A 10,425-nucleotide genomic window follows, 5' to 3' on the forward strand; every position below is an offset into this window, starting at 1 on the left:
GGACAACTTATAGAAGAATCAACCAGCTTTCAAATTCACTTGGTTTGGAGACATTCCAATGGTTGGATCTCAAGATATTCCATTAGCCCCGGAGCCACTCGAAGTCGGTCAGCAACTCACGCGACCGCGGCCAACAAGCTATTTGCCGCGGTCAGAAGCTTCCCGACCGCGGCCAACAAGCCAATTGCCGCGGTCACAACACTCCTGACCGCGGCAATCAATCTCCGAGTTAAAGCCCACTTATCTGAAGCCCAAAGTCATTCTCAGCCTCAATTCCGGAACCCTAGAGACCATGGAGTATTGGAGACTATAAATACATGTCATTTAGGTCGTTTTTAGACACAACCCTATATCCTTTACGGAAACCCTTTTCCTTTGGCCGTTTTTATGAGATTTTTGTAGAAGATTGTTCAATTCCGAGTTCTTCAATAGAGAATCTTTCTTTATCTCTTTTCTTTACTGTTTTTCATTACTTTTATTAAAACCAATGATGATGTCGAACTCAGCCATGTCTGAGTAGATCCCGAGTTGGGCTTAGGGTTCGCGAAAGGGGCTCTCATAATCGATTAAGACATCTAGATTTATAGATCTGGGATTTCGACCTGTTCTCTGTTTATTCTTGTTCTTATTGCATGTATGTTTGATTGATCACCTAGTATCTGATCTAGATAGTTAGTGTTGCGAAAGTTTTCATTAAGTGTCAGCCCTAGAATGAAACATGCGATTTTTCCGTAGGAGTGGAAACCTACCTGCGGCGAGATCGTGAGTATTGACGAGTCTTGTGCAGCTCTTGCGTTCTCTCCCTTCCAGGGCCAGAGTGGAAACCTACTGGTCAGGGTTGCGAGAAACAGTTGGTTATGATCACGACAATGACGTAGTCATACCGCCGTACTCTAGCTCTAGAACCCATATATCGTTATCTGTCAATCTCAATCTATCTACTTTAGTGTTAAAACTGATTATGATCCCTTAGAGTTCCCAAAAGCTCAGCGTTTTTAGCCATAGTTTACAATTCCATCGATTTTTACTTGCTTTCTTAGACCTGCATTTCAATTTCCTTAGTTCATTATTTACTTGCTTTAATTACCTTTCATGCGATATTTTACTTGCCTTATTAGTCTTTCATTCGATATTTGCTTATTCTAATTGCATTTCATTCGATTTGCTTACCTGCTTTTTAGGATAGATTTATTTGCTTTCTATTGTTTTAGTTTAATTCGCAAGAAAAACAATCAACCTTTAAAACCAATTTAGTCTAGACATAAAGTTAAAAAAACCGTAGAAGAATACCAGGCACACAAATTCCTGTGGATTCGATCCCTAAATACTGCAACTGATCAGCTGTGCACTTGCGGCTTTCATTTGTTTTGTTAAGGGTAAAACTTGTTCCCTCACGCAGTTGACACGACCATCAACCACGTTTGCAGGGTGAGCTCACGTCCAGAGGTAAGCTTCAGAATGACTTTCCCATAACCTTGAATCTTTGATGTCACAGAGTTTCCCATAAAGAGTTTCTCGTCACTCTTGTTCTTGGTGTAGGCAGAGAACATTGACCTGTCCAAGCAAATGTGCCTGGCTGCACCAGTATCGAACCACCAAGTCTTGAGATGGCTCTCAGAAACATTTGCCTCAGTGATCATCGTGCACATGTCTGGATAGGCAAGATTAGCTTCATTTTTCTTTGGAGCCTTTTTGTTGCGGTACTCAAAGGATTTGTGGCCTGTCTTGCCACAATTGTGACATGTTCCAGCGAACGTTTGTGAGCTTTCGCCACCACCAAATTTCTTTTTCTTGAACTTCTGTGAGTTATGTGGTGATACTTTGGCATTTTCTTTGTCTTGGCGTCCTTTGTTCTGGCGCCCTTTGTTTTGGTGTTCCACCATATTTGCATTGGGTTCGCGAATTTTCATAATACTCCGAGATTCTTTCGGGTTGTTGACTCCATACGGAGATTCATGGTCAGTTCTTCGAGACTCATCTACTTCTTCTTCAGCTTCAGATTGTTTTTGAAGACCGTCCAGTTAGGTGAGAGCTTCTCAATGATGCATGCGACCTGATAGGTCTCACACATCCTCATCCCCTCAGCATGGATTTCATGGAGAAGAGTTTGTAGCTCTCCCACTTGATCCATTATTGGCCTCGAATCCACCATTTTGTAATCTTGAAATTTCGCCACGGCGTATTTCTGAGATTCAGCATCTTCCGTGTGATATTTCTTGTCTAGAGAATCCCATAGTTCTTTAGACGTCTTGACATTGCTATACACATTGTATAGTGCATCAGCAAAACGACTCTGAATGTATCTTTTGCACTGGAAGTCTCCGTGTTCCCATGCTAACTTGCTCGCAAGTGCATAAGCATCATCATTATCTGATGAGAGAATGAGTTTCTCTTCACGGGTGTACTTCTCCAGCTTAAGTGTGGCCAGATAGAATAACATCGTCTTCTGCCACATCTTAAAATTGCTCCCATCGAACTTGTCGGGAAGGACTCCTACTGGATTCACAGATGGCATCTGAACCGATTGATACTGTCCAATGACCGCAGTTTAGACAGTAGCAGAGATTGAAGGCGGGATAACCACAGTCACTGGTGGGAAAGTCTCAAAATGGATCTGTTCAGTCCAAAACTGGATCTGTTCAGTCCCAATAGTGGTAGTCTGATCAGCTGAGGAGACATTGACAATATCGTTTTCCATATCTGAAAAAAAAACACAATCCGCATATTAGAAATGATTTTAGTATACAAAATTTAAATATAATATGTATACTAATCACAATTTTCAGAATAGAAACAAATTTAAAAGTATACAATTTTAAATGTTATATATATATATATATAATATTTATAAAATCCAACTCAAATCGCTATCAAATAAGATTGATAAGCACCACAACCATGCATTGTTCTTTTTTTTTTTTAATAAATTTCAAACCTCCAATGAGAGTTTGATCGCAGGTGGGTCACAATTAGAGATGGAGAATAATAAAAAAGTTTAAAGTAAATGCTCGTATCCAATCCGTTCAAGGTTTATATAACAAGAACGGATTCAAAGAGTTAAGAGTGTAGGGCCAAAATAAATTGAACACTACAAAATAGCGATTAAAATACGAGATTAAATAAAAACGTTAAGCTAAAGAGAAATGAGTGGAGGCGAGAGTATGATCTCTTTCCTTAACTCTTTAAATCGCCCATAGTGCGACGGAGTTCTGTGATACAAGAGTCGCAGGATACAACCATACTTATCCGTTTTCAGAAGCACTAAGAAACACGAATATACACGAACTAATTCTACTATACTCTCGGCAGAGAACTTACGAAAAAGAAAAGAGAGACTGTTGCAAAAATCTTAGAGTAGAAGATGAGAGGTGAGATGTGTGAAAAATGAGAGGAGAGGTCGTGTATATATAGCGGAGGAAGAGACTTGAGTAGTCTTCTAAATCCCACAGAATCCGCGAGTCAAACACGAATCTCGGCCATAAATTTAGCAAAATCAAAGGGGAAAAATCAGCAAATGTGATTAATCACAATCTGTTACGTTTTTGTGGGAATAATGAATATCCAATATTCTTTTCACTGAATCAAAAACATATGCAGAAAGTCAACATAAAAACGTTGACCAAACGTTCATAAAAATATGACCCAAAAAGAATACCCATCTTAGGCCCGAAGGCCCATTCGACCAACACGACCGGCGTCCGCGCCCAGACTGATCCGACTTAGCTTAGCTTAGCTTGGCTTGGCTTGGCAGCGGCGGCGCGCGCGAGGCTTATTCCTTTCTCTCTCACATGTTATTTGAACATGTATGAAACATCTCTTAGGGCATCTCCAAAGGCAACCTCAAATTTGAGGTTTGCCAAACCTCAAATTTGAGGTTTGATGATGTTTGTCTCCAAAGGCAAAACCTCAAATCTAATCTCACCAAATTTAAAATATTACACTATAATCCTTATTTTTAATGATTATTAACAAAAATCATTTAACTTTATAAATAACAAAAAACATACGTTAAAAAATTTCATTAACTAAAATTATGAAATTTCATTAAACGATGACTTACGTGGTCGTTTTCTTGAGTGAGATGATGAATAAGGCGGTTGTTGTTGGAAATCATTTGTAATGCTATTTGTTGTTGTCTCTCCATTGCAGCATTTTGCTCTTCCAACCATTCATCAAACTCAGATGAGTTTGAAGAAGAAGATGAATTATTGAAAGAAGATGGATCTCCAAAATTATAATTCATTTCTACTAATTTTTTTAAAGTGAATTAAGTTGTGATATTGTGATGTATTTCTAACATCTATGTGTGTGCTTTTATAGATAATTTTTAATTATTTAATAAGATAAGAAAACTTTGACAAATTAATCTAGACCACTCATTAGATTTTATTTATCAGCAACCGTGAGATTAAAATCACATCCTCTATATCCAACATATCCAACTTGTCCACCATATTAGATAAGAAAATATAGAGCATTAATCTACACCATTCATTGAATCTCATTCATTGTCACCCATTAGATTAAAATCATGTCCAACTTATCCACAAAATAAGATACGATAAGAAAAATCTTGAGAAACTAATCTACACCTTTCATTAGATCTCACTCATTATCAACCCTTGGATTAAAATCATATTCATCCTTGTAAAATATCTACAAAATTTATTTGTGGCCATTCATTTGAAGTCTTATCCATCCATCATTGTGTATAAATAATATACTTGAACCAATGAAAAATTCACAACTCCACTATATCTTTCTTCTCCTAAAAAAATATGGATAAAAGTAGAGGCTCATCATTCAATCCACATGAGGGTGAGTTATTATGTCGTGTCTATCTAGAAATATCACAAGATCTAATTTCTAGCAATAATCAGTCTTTGGGGAAATTATGGGTAAAAATACAAAATATGTACAATTGAAAAAAAAATATGGGTTGGGAAATTAGAAGTGATAGATCTCTTCAAGGTAGGATGAATACTATTATTTATGCTGTTAGAAATTTAAAGAGCTGCATCAACCAAGTGGACAATATGCATCCAAATGGTGCATCTGAATATGACATTGTAAGTATATTTTTTTCTGCTACATTTCATATATGATATTTATTTATATATTTTAACAAAATTATGTTTTTACCACTCTACAGATGGAAAAAGCCAAAAAATTACTGGTTCAAGATCCAAAACTGAGAAAAGGTTTTAAATTTGACCATGTGTGGACTTTGATGAAGGATATCCCAAAGTTTACCGATAATGTCAACGTCGGTATTCCAAATACTGCAAATAATGAAAGTGATTTTGCTGGCTCTCCAGCATCAGAATTTCCAGGTGTGTCTTCTTTTTTGATCAATTTAAGTAGTGATGACGGTGGGTCAAATTCATCACAACGTCCGATAGGATCAAAGAAGGCAAAACTCAAAAGAAAGATTGCTGAAGAAAAGAACTCATCTGTTGATACTTTGATTTCATTAAACGATCAACTCTTAAATTTCTTAAAAGAAAATGCATCAAGTATGGGCAAAAGTGTTGAGATTGCTCAATTACGTATGTAAAATCAAGCAAAAAAATTAGCTCTAAAAGAAATGCAAGAGGAAAATAGAATATTGTTAACAAATTAAACACTCTATTGTTGATAATAATACCCGTGAGTTTATTCGGTTTGAACAAGTAAGAATCATACAAAAAAGAACTCAAGAACAACCATCACCTCCGGTTGCACCAAATTTTGGACAATATTTTGGAGATCTTGGAGGTTCTGGATCAAACTTAGGGGAGTATTAGTTTTGTTGTATTATTTTCATTTGTGTAATATTGAAGTTTTTATGCTACTTTATTTCTATTTTTGTTATTTTATTTTGTATTAAATTTGTTAAATGTAATATTATTGTTGTGTAATATTGGTTTTCATGTTATGTAATATTTATTTTATATTGGTATTTTTAATATTACCTTTTTAATATATTTTATATGCAGATATGAAATTTATAAAGATAAATGTGAAATATTTATTAGATATAAATTTGTTAGATTAAAATGATAAACAGAAAAAGTAAAGTGATTATTTATGAAAATATATATTTGTAAGGACTAAAATGCAAATAAAAAACTGCAAATTTGAAGATTTAAGGTTGTCTTTGGAGATGCCCTTAATATATAGCAGAGCTTTTCCCACCAAACCATCGATGTGGGACAAATGCACAACATTTCCTTTTCACTTTCTGAATTTTAACTCACCTCTATTGGGCTTTTAAAATTCGGCCCAACATTTCTTTCTATCGATTTAGAAAAAAAGAAAATCTTTAGGAAATGTTAAGTCCTAAACCTAACTTAAAAACCTTATAAAAGGAGGATGAACCATCATTTGGCACACACAGTAAAATCGAGAGAGACTTCGAGATTAAGAGCTAAGATCTTCAAGCTTTTTGATCCCAAATTATTTCTAACTCCTAGTTGGTTTGTCAACCTCCGATGAACTAACAAAGTTGTATTTTGCCAAACTCATTAATATCAATAAATATTGTGATACTGTTTTACCCCTTTATATGATATTACATATCAACAATGATGTAAATCAATGAAAGAAAAATTGACGCAATCCCTTGGCAAATTTTAGTATTCTTTAATTAATTGGGTTCAAAGAAATGTAGAGGATTTTGACCAATAAAATGAAAGTCAGTAAAATAAAATATGGAAATGGTACCAGCAACAGGAAATTAGAAAATGATAAAAAAAATTCTGTTAATTTCAGTGAAGGGATCAAATAATTTTTCTTTCCTGGCATTGGTGAAGAGATCTTCTATTTCTGGGATATAATCCTTTCCCAATTTGGTCCTAGGGGTAGATGGTTCAAAGGATGAGTAAGATTCACAATAAGAATCTGTAATGTCATGGCGTAAGAATGGGATGTGTGTTCTCATGTTGTGTGTTCTCATGTTGAATCAACATATGGCATTCTCATTTTGTGTGTTCTTCTGGTATGTTGATGTAGAATGGGTTGTGTATTCTCATGTTGTGTGTTCCAATGTTGAATCAACATGTGGCATTCTCATGTTGTGTGTTCTTCTGGTATGTTGATGTAGAATGGGTTGTGTATTCATCATATCCTATAATAGTTTTGAAAGGTGCAAGGGTGATATGTTCTTTTGAGCTAGAAATAGTATGTTGAGTGTTCTTCTGGTATGTTGATTTAGATTGGGTTGTGTGTTCATCATATCCTATGATAGTCTTGAAAGGTGCAGGGGTGATATGTTCTTTCGAGCTAGAAATAGTATTTGAGAGTCCAACATCCAGAGTGATAATAGTTTGCTTTGGAGAATGAGTTTTGATGGACAGGAATTGAGTAATAGTGGAAAAGGCTCTACACCGGCTGCAAATCCTGGAAGCACGGAGGAACAGACACTTACCATGGCTGGAGGGAGTGCGACCACAGTGAGAAGGGGTTCTTCCACGGTGGAAGGCTTGCAACTGTGGTGGAGGAGTTCTGAGAGATTTCACTTGAAATGTCTTCTTTCTCGCCTTGGTTGAATTCCAAGCAGTCATGTTGATCATCCTCTTCATCCTTTTCAAATATTTCAATGGAAGAGTCAGGTGGTTTATCTTCTTCTTTAGAAATAAGAGCACAAGAAACTTTTGTGTATTCCTCATGCTTTATAAAGGTTTTTTTTAATGCAGGTGTTAGTGAGATTCTGAGAGTTAGAGAGATAACTCATGTTTGCATCTATTTCTATGGCCTTCTACTTGAGTATGTTGAGGTGAGATTCAGTCTCTTGTAGTTCGTCGTCGGTTTTTTCTCCTTACCAAAAGGCAAAGTCACTACTCTTCTTGATTTCTTACTTTGTGTCACGAATATCACTTGAATTATGAATGATATCATACTTCTGTTTTGTATGCTCTTCTTCAAAAGCTTTCATCCTTTCGTTAAGTGTTGCAGTATCTTTAAGACTTTTATCGTCAAGGGGTTTTCACGTGCTTATATGGATTAACAAAATTCTTATTGAATTCGGCGGAGATGGAGTCATTCTTTTGCAAGGCAGGTTCTGAGACAGCTTGACAGTCAATGTATTGGTTAAGGATGGCTTCTAGTCGCCCCAATTGAAGACTGACTTAGTAGTTGTCATCATTTTTATTCAGGATATAATGAGGAAGAGAGTAAGATTGTCGATGATTCACCATAAGAGGTGCATAAGCTACATCTTGGTAGTACGGAGGCTCGAGGCGTCTTTGAGTAGTGCAATGGCTCAGAAAAGAGTTCTGGTCCAAGTAATATGAATCACATCCACGCCATTGCTGTGATTCTTTGTAGTAGTGAACGGCACACGGGTTGTAGAACCCTCGCTCATAGTAGTGACCTCGCCTTGAAGGTGGATCCATGTTACAAAGAAAAACAAAATCAAAAGTTAGAAGAAAAAGCTGTCCTAGAATCGGTATTACTACCTCAAAAGTTTGGTAGAAGCAAGAACAAGTCTCTTCCCGGCAAAGGCGCTAAAATCTTGGTTTTGCTAGGGTTTGAATGTTGCGGCTTGAAGTTATAAATTTGTAAAACCCTTGTATCTGCAAGTGTACAACAGTACAAAGTAGTACTTAAGGTGTCGATCCACAGGGAGATGCGTCTTTTTTGAAAAAAACTTCAGACTGAGAATTTATAAATGGGTTCTAAGACTAACTGGATTTTTATAGGGGTTTTATGTCATGGTAAAAATATAATTCAATTAGGAAAAATAAAAAAATAAAAGTAAAATCAATGTCAGCTAATGATAAAACAAATGTTTAGCCAGCAGAGATATTTCAAGTGATGTTTGATTCATGCATGCTCCTAAGCTCTTAAAATCAGTTTCCATCTATCTAATGAAATTTGAAATCATGGATGTATGACTAGTACTATCGCAGTAATAACAACCTAATCTCTCACAATTTGACTAGTAGCTTTCGTCTCTGGCCGTAAGGAAAATCATACAATATAACACAAATTTCGTCTTTACTCATGATATTTTATACGTAGCTTTTGTCTCCTATAGCAATTTCTGTACCTATGTCATGATAAATTCAGTTATGTTATGTGAGGTGGCATATGAGGATTAATCATTATGGATTAAGCGAGGACTTCTTAATAAGTTAAATAATTAATAACTCCATATATCTTTTATAAAAAAAAATGCCATACAACTCAACATAATATTCGTTCTTTTGGATATATTAAAGAAAAAGACTTCGTACAATGCAATAATCTTCAACATACACTAGGGAGTCAGAGTTCATATACATCTATAAAATAGGGAACATGGGATGATGACCTTCCCAATTCAAATAATGTATAATATTAATGGCTATTCCATCTTAAAAAAAGGCACATATATAAATGACTTCATGTAATGTAGTTGTAAAAAAAATTGTTTTGTTAGAAGTCAAAGAAAAAATATTTGTAATACAAAATTCAAATAAAAACCCTATATAGATGAGATAACATTTAGTTCATATACGACGTAAATTAAAGAAATATAAATTGACAAAATCCCTTATATATTCAATTTTTGAATATTATTTTTTAGTTAGTTGAATACAAAGAGATCTATAAGATTATGATCTAGAAAATGAAATTTACAGGATTTTAGTAAAGTTTATATTAATTTACATGAAAATAGTGAAATTTGCTATTATTTTTTGGTTTTTTTGGTTTTACGAGTTGATATGATAAAATACAAAAATGGTGTCAGCAAAACATAGTCGAATTTTATTTAGAAATACGATAATTTCATGTTAATCATATATATTAAAATCGGGTTCAGAATAAGCAATGGAGGCCTCTCATTGAGTTTCAGCGTGGTTAATTACAGCTTGCCTCTTAATGAGAATAATTAAATTTGAATATATTAACCAAATTTTTTTAAACAAACTCGAGCAAATCAATATCGTAAGCCCATACAAATATTCACGGCCCATATTTTACGTGACCAAAACGAAATACTACCGACCTAAACCCTAATCTTAAACACCTATATAAATAAGTCTCATACGTTCATTCTTTCATATCGTTTTAGAAAAACCCTAGGTTAAACTTTCTCATATGCAATATTTTCTTTGATTTGTTTGTGTTCTGCGGTGTTTTGATTTGCGTTTATATATTGCTTGCTTTTTTCTTTGGATTAATTTTGATGTTGTTGTTGCTTTCTATTGTAAGCAGATCTTTTGAGGACGATACTGAATCTAAGAGCGCACGCTGATCTTTTGAGAAGGATATTGAAGTGCTATTTGATTCTTCCTCTTCAATTATCTCGTGTAAGTTCTGTTAGCCGCATGTTTTATATTATTTCGTTTTGCTTTTTGATTTCAAAATTTTCTTAAAACCTAACCCTATGTAGGAATCATCCATGCGCCAAATCATACTTACTTTTTTATGTTTGCTTTTCGTTTTTCTTTTGGTTTT

At 34.9% G+C, this 10,425-nt stretch overlaps 1 protein-coding gene across 1 annotated transcript; it reads left to right on the forward strand.

Annotated features, from left to right (window-relative positions):
- The first annotated feature begins 4,778 nt into the window (after positions 1 to 4,778).
- Positions 4,779 to 4,925, forward strand: LOC112083881. Its single transcript, XM_024151984.1, has one exon. The coding sequence runs from the start codon at positions 4,779 to 4,781 to the stop codon at positions 4,923 to 4,925; it is 147 nt and encodes a 48-aa protein (XP_024007752.1).
- The last annotated feature ends 5,500 nt before the right edge of the window (positions 4,926 to 10,425 follow it).

Source organism: Eutrema salsugineum, unplaced genomic scaffold, assembly GCF_000478725.1.
Source record: "Eutrema salsugineum unplaced genomic scaffold, Eutsalg1_0 scaffold_5, whole genome shotgun sequence".
In the NCBI taxonomy this organism is placed as follows: Eukaryota; Viridiplantae; Streptophyta; class Magnoliopsida; order Brassicales; family Brassicaceae; genus Eutrema; species Eutrema salsugineum.